Source organism: Anomaloglossus baeobatrachus, chromosome 6, assembly GCF_048569485.1.
Source record: "Anomaloglossus baeobatrachus isolate aAnoBae1 chromosome 6, aAnoBae1.hap1, whole genome shotgun sequence".
In the NCBI taxonomy this organism is placed as follows: domain Eukaryota; kingdom Metazoa; phylum Chordata; class Amphibia; order Anura; family Aromobatidae; genus Anomaloglossus; species Anomaloglossus baeobatrachus.
Genome location: NC_134358.1, coordinates 380,567,475 through 380,580,142, shown reverse-complemented (window position 1 = coordinate 380,580,142; position 12,668 = coordinate 380,567,475). Strand labels below are relative to the sequence as shown.

Here is a 12,668-nt window from a genome sequence, read left to right as displayed (position 1 = left end):
GTGACGTGCTTGCAGAAACGGCTTCTTTCGCATCACTCTCCCATACAGCTTCTCCTTGTGCAACCTGTGCTGTATTGTTGACCGATGCACATTGACACCATCTGCAGCAAGATGAAGCTGCAGGTCTTTGGAGGTGGTCTGTGGATTGTCCTTGACTGCTCACACCATTCTTCTTCTCTGCCTTTCTGATATTTTTCTTGGCCTGCCACTTCTGGGCTTAACAAGAACTGTACCTGTGTTCTTCCATTTCCTTACTATGTTCCTCACAGTGGAAACTGACAGTTTAAATCTCTGAGACAACTTGTTGAATCCTTCCCCTGAAAAACTATGTTGAATAATCTCTTTGTTTTCAGATCATTTGAGAGTTGTTTTGAGGAGCCCATGATGCCACTCTTCATAGGAGATTCAAATAGGAGAACAACTTGCAAGTGGCCACCTTAAATACCTTTTCTCATGATAGGATACACCTGCCTATGAAGTTCAAAGCTCAATGAGGTTACAAAACCAATTTAGTGCTTTAGTAAGTCAGTAAAAAGTAGTTAGGAGTGTTCAAATCAAGAAATTGATAAGGATGCCCATTCTTTTGCACCGTTCAAATTTTGTTTAAATGCGGATTGCACATTTTCTGTTAGTACAATAAACCTCATTTCAATCCAGAAATATTACTCAGTCCATCAGTTATTAGATATATAAAACTGAAATAGCTGTTGCAAAAACCCAAATTGTTATAAAGAAAAAAGGTTAACATTAATAGGGGTGCCCAAACTTTTCATATGACTGTATATAACACTATGTAATACACTATGTAAGTGGCAAAAAAACAGTTTTCAACAAAAACATACTAAATAATAACATTTAGTATATTGCTTATATTTAAGTGAAAAATTTATTGTAGTACAATGTGAACATCAGACATTTAATCATTTTAATGATACAATAATCAAATTATTTAGATAGAACATAAAATAGATAGAACGGTGCAAAGGAAATTGAGGAGTCGGAGTCGAAGGTTTGGCTTACCGACTCCACAGCCCTGGATCCTACAGTTCACAGAAGCCAGGTCACATAGAAGGTAATGCAAGATCAGGCAGCAGTGCATTGCAGTAATCTCATGACATCACTGCTTGGCACACTCGCCAGCTCTCGCTGAGCGCAGTGAGAGACCCAGCAGTGGCTGCGGTTACAGCCTATGGGGCTTCATTTTTTGAACGAGGCTTCATACGCTGGGTGACCGAGTTGAGTTGGGGAACGTCGTGGGACCTTCATGTGGACTATGTCAGAGCTGCGTGGGGTTTGGAAATTAATTGGTGAATCAGGGACTGTGTCCTGTTTTTATTTCTTTAATTCTTGCTTTTTATGTCTTTCATGTTTCCTTTTATGGACTACTTTGGATTCGTTAGACCATGATCTTCATAGCTTTTTTACATTCTTTTTTTTTTTTTTTTTTTTTTAATAAATTGGCGAGTGAGGTCTAAAGTCGGGGGTGATTATTTAAAAAAAATATTTTGGTGTCTTTTTTTTTTTCCCTTTTAACTCACTGGGTTATTAATAAGGGTGTCTAATAAACCCCTCTACATTACTAACACCAGGGCTTGATGCAGTTGACAATTCACAGCTGACATCAACCCCATAAACTATTACCCTGATTGTCTCCGCACCAGCGCCATTGGAAAGAGTCGGGTAAAGCATTAGAGTTGGCACAAATGGATGTGTCACATCTGGTATGGCCGCAGGCTGCTCTTTTTAAGCTAGGTAGGGCCCAATAACCAAGGCCATTCCTACCTTGATAATACCAGCCCCCACCTGTCTGCTTTACCTTGGATGGTTATGAAAAATGGGGGGTGGCTTTTTTTATTGGACCCTGGGGAAAGGAAAATCATAGTCTGCCAGTTACTCCAAACTTTTTTCCAATATAGCTAGAGGTTAAAGGGATATTTCTTTGACTTTGCATTGTAATACCGCACTATAGATACACAAAACATAATGAAAAACGTAGTGTATGTTCAGTCTTACAATTACCTCTGATTTCTATTTGTGCATGGAAACAAAGCTCTAAACTATAGTAATGTTTCTCTGCATAATCAGCAAGTTCCTAATACTGCTTATGCCTACATATTACAGATTGAAGTTACTTCAACTTACACACTTCTTTATGGCTACAAATACTCAAATATGCTAAGAGTAGTTTAAGCCTGCAGCAAAATACGTAGTGCAACCAATGTATGCAAGTATAGTACATTACCACAAAAAAGGAACGTAATCCAAAAGAACCAGATTAGCACATGTCTCAGCTTGATTGTAATGTTCTCAGTGAAGCCTACGGCTAGTGGTTGTGTCTAAAAGCACTCGTGATATGACTTGGCTTAGTGGCCCCAAGTGAACAAAAGGATGAAGTACTGCACTGTCCGCCTAAGTATTCACAAGCCACTGTGGGTACAGTTACACGAGAGCAGCGCACACCAGTCGTGACAAGGCACACATACTCATAGTACAACATGATTCAGATGGTTTTCATTAATACTGTCAGGCACTTGTCTGCTTTCCAATCTAACAAGCTGAAACATCAGACCAGGCGGCCAGAGCTCGTTCAGAAAGCTTTTACAAATCAGATCCTATTTTTGCTGTGTAACTACAAAGCAAATCCCACCTCTCTTGCAATGTGACTCAGGGCTTCATCTTCCGCAGAGAATCTGTCTTTAATTGGAGTACGTTTCCTTCCAGATGCAGGAGTCCCCATTTTTAATCCAATTCGAAATTTTCCGATTCTTTGTGCCAAATTTACAGCTGCCAGCCTGCAAAGAATTACACACAAAACATTAAACTTAGTCTATATCTCACTCCTCTTGGTATCAGTTAATGTCCGATATTGTCTGTATACATCCCCTCTGAATTGTAAACTAGTGGGGAATATGTTGGTGCTCGAGAAATAAAAATAATAATTATTAGAAAAGCTTCCCTCTTATGTACAGTGTAATAAATTAGGAGAAAAATTGTGTCTAGCAGTTAATCACACAGTGCTAATAGCCATATGTGGAAAGATAGGCTACTGCCACAGTGGACTGAGCAGTGATGAGGCCTATAAAAGGAGTAGTGGGTAGCACATCTGTCCATGGACATGCACGGTTATACAAGGATAGCAGACCACCTTGGGGGAGGTCATCCAATACTGGTGCACTAGTCTTATCACCCGCACAGTGCATGCCCTGATGCAGAAAACTATGCCAGACCTGGTTTCCGTCACTTCTCTACAGAGTAAACTGAAAATAAAGAGATTGATAAAAAGGTGTCACACACGACAGCTCTGTCTACTTAGGTATCACAGCTCAGCCCTAAATAAGGAAAAAAGTAGAGGAAAAGCTGAGCCTCCCCTTCAGGTACTGACTTGTATATATTACTTCATCGTGGATTACACCCTTTGCTATGCGTAGGGTTAAATCAAAGACAAATTTAAAGTTCAATGAAAATGTTGCAAAGTATTTAAATGAGGATTTGATATAAATTGCGTAAAAAAAAAAAAAGGAAAAAACCCACAATCTGCAACACAAAAAAAGCTGTTAAATTGCATTTTGACACAATTTTATTGCCCACAGACATGAATATACCAAGCAGATTGGAGTTTACCAATTAGTTTTTTTTTCAATTGCTAATGCAGATGAAAACCACTATAATTGCTATGTACTAAGTTAGGCAGGAGGTAAAATTAGGCAGATGAATATAGATAGCTTACATACACTGTTTAGTTATTCACCCATGGACAACACTCACATCTCCACAGACTCAGTGTTGCAGGATAATGGGCACATAGCCTTAGAGTGAGAAATCTACTGCTAGAGCAACATTTTTGTGATGCCCCAGGGGGTTCAAAATATTCACTATACCCCTAAATAAAATCCTTGAGGGGTCTAATTTCCAAATTGGGGTCACTTGTGGGGGATTTCTGCTATCAAGGTGCCTTAGGGGCTCTACAAATTCAACATGGTACCTGCAATCTTTTTTAGCCAAATTTCCTTTCCAAAAATTAAAATATTGCTCCTTCCGTTTTGAGCCCTTCTATTTGTCCAGAGGTTTCTGACTACTTGTGGGGTATCACCGCGCTCATAAGACACGTGCGAAACAAACTGTGGGGTCCACTTGTTGACGTCACCTCTTGAAAAAGTGAGACATTTGGTGTTAAAGCAACATTTTTGGGGAAAAAAATGAAAATTTTCAATATGATGGCCTAATGTTATCAAATTCTGTGAAGTATCTTGTTGGTTCAAAATGCTCACTATACTCATAGATAAAATCCTTGAAGGCTCTAGTTTGCAAAATGGTGTCACTTGTGGGAAGTTACTTCTTTTAAAAGTGAATAACTTGACGCTAGAGCAACATTTTTAGGTAAAATATTTTTTTTTTTCATTCCACATTGCTTTAGTTCCTGTGAGGCACCTGAAGGGTTAATAAACTTCTTGCATGTGGTTTTGAGTATTTTGAGGGGTGCAGTTTTTTGAATTGTGTCACTTTTGGGTATTTTCTATCATCCAGGCCTCTCAAAGTCACTTCAAATGTGATGTGGTCCCGGAAAAAAATGGTTTTGAAAATGTTGTCAAAAAATGGAAAATTGAATTGATCAACTTTGAACCCTTCTAACTTCCTAACCCCAAAAAAGTTTGTTTAAAAAATTGCACTGATGTAAAGTAGACATGTGAAAATGTAATTTATTAACTTTTGTGTGACATAACTCTCTGGCTTATGGGTATAAAAATTAAAAGTTTAAAAAATTGCAAAATATTCAACATTTTCGTCAAATATCCTGAACTACAATATGTCACGAAAAAACAATCTCAGAATCACCGGGATCCGCTGAAGTGTTCTAGAGTTATAACCTCATAAAGTGACACTGGTCAGAATTACAAAAAATGGCCTGGTCATTAAAGGGAACCTGTCAGCAGGTCGGTGCGTTGCAGATGGGTGTCTCTGTTCTCCAGGTGCGGCGCCTGCTCTTTCGGCCATCTTTGTCCTCCTTCTTCTGAAGCTAGTGTGGATGACGTGTCCGATGTCCGATGCACTAAAATACTTTGATCTGCCCTGCTCAGGGCAGATCAAAGTCCGCCTGCGCAAGAACCCAGTGTCGGCTTGTGTGGATGACGTAGGACGCGTCATCCACACTAGCTTCAGAATACGGGGGACAAAGATGACCGAAAGAGGAGGCGCCATTACCGGAGCCACCCATCCGACCCATCTGCTCCGTGCCGACCGTTTAGGTAAGTATTATAAAGTGTTTTTTACATTCTACACAGCGGCCTGGGCTCTTATATATAGCATGTTAGAATGCTATATGTAAGAGCCCACTGGTGGTGGCCAGTTCCCTTTAAATACAAAATTGGTTTAGTTCTTAAGGATTTAACACGGACGTCTGAACCCGGCCTAACACATTTTTGTATCACTCTTTTTAATGGAAAGAATTAATGGAAAGAATTAAAGTTATAAAACGGATGCTGGACTTCTTTTCCTTTTCATCTTGTTTGCCACCTGGTATCCGGCTAAGGATCTCTGTGAACCGCAGCCATGTCATTACAAGTATCTGGTGAGCTGTTACTATTCCCTTTGTCCTACATTAAAAATTCCATACCTTTCCGAAACCACACTACCTAACTGCAATTCTATTTTTTTATATTTCCTGTCTGACGATGATTTGTTGGATAAGCAAAGTGCTGGTATACTCAAATGAAGCGTCATCAGGGGGCAGAGTCAGAGGCAGTGACCACAGCTTCCATTCTCACTTGAAGTTTCATCATGGTGCTCATTTCACAGGCTTGTCTGTCCCTCACTGCCCTGTGCAATGTGCACATGGCATCATAACAACAATAATAATAATAATAATCATGGAGATATCAGTACACTCTGGAAGAAAAAAGGTTGATAATGTATTGGGCAGTTCTGCAGAATATACAGTGCCTTGAAAATGTTTTCATACCAAATGAACTTTTCCACATTTATTCATGTTACACAAACATAAATCGATTTTATTGGTATTTTATGTGATATACCAACACTAAAGAGAAATTATTTGTGAAGGGAATGATACATAGTTTTTTAAATATCTGAAAAATATAAATCTAACAATTGTGACGTGCATTTGTATTCAGCCCCTGTAGTCTGATACCCCTAAAACTCCTGAATGACCAGTTGCCTCTACAAATTGAATCCACCTGTGTGTATTATATTCTCAGTATACAGCATTGGTTTCACTTACAATTAAGGGTAATTTCACACTTGTGTTAATTACCTTCAGTCACAATCCGCCCTTTTGGAAAACAGCGGAATCCGTTAACGGATTCCACTGTTTCCAATAGACATGTATGGATGACGGATTGTGCCAAAAGGACCAGCGTTGCTTCCGCTGGCCGACAATGTGTTGCTTCCGACGGGCAGAAGGAACACAGCATGTAACGTTTTTTTGAGCGGTGGAATCCTCTATTTTTCACTGCGCATGCTCATTTTTTTTTTTTTATTCACAGAAACTTTATTTTGTCTCTCGATGGCCGAACGTTCAGCTAAGCGCCCGGCCGCCAACATGTGAGAGCGCTCGGCTGAGCGCCCGGCCGCCGGCATGTGAGAGCGCTCAGCTAAGCGCCCGGCCGCCGACTGATCAGCTGATTGTTCACAATAGTCTGCTGCCGGTAAAACTGTAAGGAAGAAAAAAAAAATAAATAAATAAAAAGAAAAAAAAAAAAAGCTTTCCGTTGTTTTGTACGATCCGTTGCATCCATTGTGCCATTATATGCAACGCATCTGTTGCATCCGTCACGCAATGCAATGGATGCCGTTCAACTCAAGTGTGAAACTAGCCTAACACAGACAAGAGCAATCAGATAAAACATCAGATTGTACTCTCACCAGTGTTAACCCATTTACCACACACCCCCAGTGATTTTCCATTTTTTATTTTTGTTTTTTCCTCCCCTTCTTCCAAGAGCCCTAACTTTTTTTTTCTAATGAATATGGCCATCTGAGGGCTTGATTTTTGAAGGACGAGTTGTACTTTTGAACAATACCATTCATTCTGCCACATATTTGTACTGAAAAACGGGGAAAAATTCCAAGTGTGGTGAAATTGCAAAAAAAAAAAGTGCAGTTGCACAATTGTTTTGTTTTTCTTTATTTACTATGTTCACTACATGGTAAAATTAATCTGGCATTATGATTCCCCAGGTAAGTAGAAGTCCGTAGATACTAAACATGTATACCATAGTTTTACATTTATCTAAGTGGTGAAAAATTATTCAGAAATATCTAAAAAGAATTGCACTCTTGTCTCCATTTTCCGAGACGCATAGAATTCTGGGGCATTTTTAATTACCGTATACCATTTTAGGTAGATGCAATGTTTTGATTGCCTGTTTCATTTTACTGCAATGTTGCGGCGATCAAAAAAACTAATTTTGGCAAATTAATTGAGTTTATATTTTGATATATATTTTTTATTGCTTTATTCTCAATGGGGCAAAAGGGGGAGATTTCAACTTTTATCAGAAATGCTGTGTTCCCGTGAGTGCCGGTGCTCTGCCGTTATTCACAGGAAGTAAGTCAGGACAGCGACAGGGGTCATCATCTGGCCCCGTGCTGTCATGGCAACACATTGGCGCGACGTGAACACGTCACAAGGCCGCCGATGGCGGCGTGGAACAGTGCAATCCCTGCCGCAGCACGTTACATTGCACTGACAGAGTTTGACAGCTATATCTAAGGGCTTAACCGCACACGTCTGCTGATCAGATCAGCAAACATGTGCATGGATGATGGGAGGCCGCAGTAACTGGAGGGAAGAGACCTAGGATGAATACATATATGCACAGCTCTGGCAAAATTAAGAGACCACTGCAAAATTGTCAGTTTTTTCTGATTTCTGAGTAAAATGTAAATTGTTGTTTTATTCTATAAACTACTGACATGTCTCCGGATTTCCAAGCAATAAATTTTGTATTTATTTTCTCAAAATGAGAAATGGTCAAAATAACAAAACAACGCATTGCTTTCACACCTGAAATAATGCAAAGACAATAAGTTCATAATCATTTAGAAACAACAATACTAATGTTGTAACTCAGGAAGAGTTCAGAAATCAATATTTTGTGGAATAACCATGATTTTTAATCACCGCTTTCATGCATCTTGGCTGCTTTCCACCAGTCTTTCACACTGCTTTTCGGTGACCTTATACCACCCCTGGTGCAAAAATGTAAGCAGCTCTTCTTTGTTTGATGGCTTGTGACTATCCATCTTCCTCTTGATTACAATCCAGAGGTTTCCAGTGGGGGTCAGGTCTGGAGATTGGGCTGGCCATGACAGGGTTTTGATGTGGTGGTCCTTCATTCACACATTGATTGAACTAGCTGTGTGGCAGGGCGCATTATCCTGCTGGAAAAACCAGTCCTCAGAGTTGGGGAACATTGCCTGAGCAGAAGGAAGCAACTTTTTTTCCAGGAGAGATATATATATACATAAATATATATATACACACATATATATATATATATATATATATATATATATATATATATATATATATACAGTTAGGTCCAGAAATATTTGGACAGTGACACAAGTTTTGTTATTTTAGCTGTTTACAAAAACATGTTCAGAAATACAATTATATATATATATATAACTAGAAGGTGGCCCGATTCTACGCATCGGGTATTCTAGAATTTACGTATTGTGTAGTTCATGTATGATTTTTGTTATACATACATTACATATATATATATATATATATATATATATATATATATATATATATATATAGATGTTGTTGTGTGTAGTTACCAAGTGTTTGTGTAGGGCGCTGTACATGTTCTGGGTGTTGTCTGGGTGTGATAGGGGGTGAGATCAGTGTTGTTTGTGTGTTGCGTTGTTTGTGGAGCGCTGTGTGTGTGTAGCGTTGTGTGTGTGTGTTGCGCGGTTTGTGTGTGTGTGGTGTGTTTTGGGGGGAGGTATGTTTTGTGCAATGTGTGTGTTGTGCGGTATGTGCGTATATTTGTGTGTGCAGCGTTGTCTGTGTGTGGGTGTCTGTGTAGGGCAGTTGTTTGTGGTTCCAAGTGTGTGTGTGTGGTGTGTTGTGCAGTGCGCGCGCGCGTGCGTGCGTGTGTGTGTGTGTTGGGGGGAGGTGTGCACTTCCCATCGTGCTCCATCCCCCATGCAGCGCACTCCCCATCGTGCTCCATCCCCTATGCAGCGCACTCCCTATCGTGCTTCATCCCCTATGCTGCGCACCCCCCATCGTGCTCCATCTCCTATCCTGCGCACTCCCAAACGTGCTCCATCCGCCATGCTGCGCACTCCCAAACGTGCTCCATCCGCCATGCTGCGCACTCCCAAACGTGCTCCATCCGCCATGCTGCGCACTTCCAAACGTGTTCCATCCGCCATGCTGCGCACTCCCAAATGTGCTCCATCCTCCATGCTGCGCCAGCATCAGCCTCTCTACCCGCAACATCAGCCTCTCTGTCCCCAGCATCAGCCTCTCTGTCCCCAGCATCAGCCTCTCTGTCCCCAGCATCAGCCTCTCTGTCCCCAGCATCAGCCTCTCTGTCCCCAGCATCAGCCTCTCTGTCCCCAGCATCAGCCTCTCTGTCCCCAGCATCAGCCTCTCTGTCCCCAGCATCAGCCTCTCTGTCCCCAGCATCAGCCTCTCTGTCCCCAGCATCAGCCTCTCTGTCCCCAGCATCAGCCTCTCTGTCCCCAGCATCAGCCTCTCTGTCCCCAGCATCAGCCTCTCTGTCCCCAGCATCAGCCTCTCTGTCCCCAGCATCAGCCTCTCTGTCCCCAGCATCAGCCTCTCTGTCCCCAGCATCAGCCTCTCTGTCCCCAGCATCAGCCTCTCTGTCCCCAGCATCAGCCTCTCTGTCCCCAGCATCAGCCTCTCTGTCCCCAGCATCAGCCTCTCTGTCCCCAGCATCAGCCTCTCTGTCCCCAGCATCAGCCTCTCTGTCCCCAGCATCAGCCTCTCTGTCCCCAGCATCAGCCTCTCTGTCCCCAGCATCAGCCTCTCTGTCCCCAGCATCAGCCTCTCTGTCCCCAGCATCAGCCTCTCTGTCCCCAGCATCAGCCTCTCTGTCCCCAGCATCAGCCTCTCTGTCCCCAGCATCAGCCTCTCTGTCCCCAGCATCAGCCTCTCTGTCCCCAGCATCAGCCTCTCTGTCCCCAGCATCAGCCTCTCTGTCCCCAGCATCAGCCTCTCTGTCCCCAGCATCAGCCTCTCTGTCCCCAGCATCAGCCTCTCTGTCCCCAGCATCAGCCTCTCTGTCCCCAGCATCAGCCTCTCTGTCCCCAGCATCAGCCTCTCTGTCCCCAGCATCAGCCTCTCTGTCCCCAGCATCAGCCTCTCTGTCCCCAGCATCAGCCTCTCTGTCCCCAGCATCAGCCTCTCTGTCCCCAGCATCAGCCTCTCTGTCCCCAGCATCAGCCTCTCTGTCCCCAGCATCAGCCTCTCTGTCCCCAGCATCAGCCTCTCTGTCCCCAGCATCAGCCTCTCTGTCCCCAGCATCAGCCTCTCTGTCCCCAGCATCAGCCTCTCTGTCCCCAGCATCAGCCTCTCTGTCCCCAGCATCAGCCTCTCTGTCCCCAGCATCAGCCTCTCTCATCCCAGCATCAGCCTCTCTCATCCCAGCATCAGCCTCTCTCATCCCAGCATCAGACTCTCTGTCCCCAGCATCAGACTCTCTGTCCCCAGCATCAGACTCTCTGTCCCCAGCATCAGACTCTCTGTCCCCAGCATCAGCCTCTCTGTCCCCAGCATCAGCCTCTCTCCTCCCAGCCTCCCCCAGCATCAGCCTCCCCCAGCATCAGCCTCCCCCAGCATCAGCCTCTCTCCTTCCAGCCTCCCCCAGCATCAGCCTCTCTCCTTCCAGCCTTCCCCAGCATCAGCCTCCCTCTCCCAGCCTTCCCCAGGATCAGCCTCTCTCCTCCCAGCCTCCGTCCTCCCAGCCTTCCCCAGCATCAGCTTTCCCCTCCCAGCCTCCCTCAGCATCAGCCTTCCCCAGCATCAGCCTCTCTTCTCCCAGCCTCAGCCTCTCTCCTTCCAGCCTCCCCCAGCATCAGCCTCTCTCCTTCCAGCCTCCCTCAGCATCAGCCTCCCCTTCCCAGCCTTCCCCAGGATCAGCCTCTCTCCTCCCAGCCTCCTACCTCCCAGCCTCCCCCTCCCAGCCTCCCTCAGCATCAGCCTTCCCCTCCCAGTCTCCCCCAGCATCAGCCTCCACCAGCATCAGCCTCTCTCCTTCCAGCCTCCCCCAGCATCAGCCTCTCTCCTCCCAGCCTCCCCCAGCATCAGCCTCCCCCTCCCAGCCTCCCCCAGCATCAGCCTCTCTCCTCCCAGCATCAGCCTCTCTCATCCCAGCCAGGGCTGTGGAGTCGGTAAGCCAAACCTTCGACTCCGACTCCGACTCCTCAAATTCTCTTGCACCGACTCCGACTCCGACTCCGGCTCCGACTCCGGCTCCGACTCCGGCTCCTACATATATTGCTTATAGTTAGGTGAAAAATTTATTGTAGTACATGAATATGTGTATGTGAACATCAGACATTTAATAATTTTTATGATACAATAATCAAGATATTTGGATAGAACATAAAATATATTTATTGGAATACAACTTTAGAACACAAAAAACTGTAATAAATTGTAAATATGTAATACACTATGTAATATACAGTAGATTACATATATATCTTGTGTGTGTGTATATACACTGTATATATATATATATTATATATATTACATATTTACAATTTATTAGTTTTTTGTGTTCTAAAGTTGTATACCAATAAATATTTTATGTTCTATCCAAATATCTTGATTATTGTATCATAAAAACAATTAAATGTCTGATGTTCACATTGTACTACAATAAATTTTTCACTTAAATATAAGCATTATACTAAATGTTGTTATTTAGTAAAATATTCAGCACATTCTGCATTGCACTCCTGTCCCCAATTTATTATATATTTTAGGAGTCGGAGTCGGTGCATTTTATACCGACTCCGACTCAGACTCCACCAAAATGAGCTCCGACTCCGACTCCGACTCCACGACTCCGACTCCACAGCCCTGATGCCAGCATCAGCCTCTCTCCTCCCAGCATCAGCCTCTCTCCTCCCAGCATCAGCCTCTCCTCTCTGTCCCCAGCATCAGCCTCTCTCCTCCCAGCCTTCCCCAGCATCAGCCTCTCTCCTCCCAGCCTCCCCCAGCATCAGCCTCCCCCAGCATCAGCCTCCCCCAGCATCAGCCTCTCTTCTTCCAGCCTCCCCCAGCATCAGCCTCCCTCTCCCAGCCTTCCCCAGGATCAGCCTCTCTCCTCCCAGCCTCCGTCCTCCCAGCCTTCCCCAGCATCAGCTTTCCCCTCCCAGCCTCCCTCAGCATCAGCCTTCCCCAGCATCAGCCTCTCTCCTCACAGCCTCAGCCTCTCTCCTTCCAGCCTCCCCCAGCATCAGCCTCTCTCCTTCCAGCCTCCGTCAGCATCAGCCTCCCCTTCCCAGCCTTCCCCAGGATCAGCCTCTCTCCTCCCAGCCTCCTTCCTCCCAGCCTCCCCCTCCCAGCCTCCCTCAGCATCAGCCTTCCCCTCCCAGTCTCCCCCAGCATCAGCCTCCCCAAGCATCAGCCTCCACCAGCATCAGCCTCTCTCCTT

General features: G+C 44.3%; 1 protein-coding gene across 14 annotated transcripts in view; it reads right to left on the bottom strand.

Annotated features, from left to right (window-relative positions):
* LRRFIP2 (LRR binding FLII interacting protein 2) overlaps window positions 1-12,668 on the bottom strand; it is a 216,645-nt gene that overhangs the window by 170,709 nt on the left and 33,268 nt on the right. For 13 of the 14 annotated variants that reach the window (XM_075315055.1, XM_075315058.1, XM_075315061.1 and 10 more), the window contains exon 2: window positions 2,648-2,792. In XM_075315055.1, the coding sequence (XP_075171170.1) occupies window positions 2,648-2,737 (90 nt within the window). In that variant the 5' untranslated portion in view covers window positions 2,738-2,792. Of the gene's footprint in view, window positions 1-2,647; window positions 2,793-12,668 lie in introns of those variants that run through there. The other variant, XM_075315059.1, reaches the window with a different exon arrangement.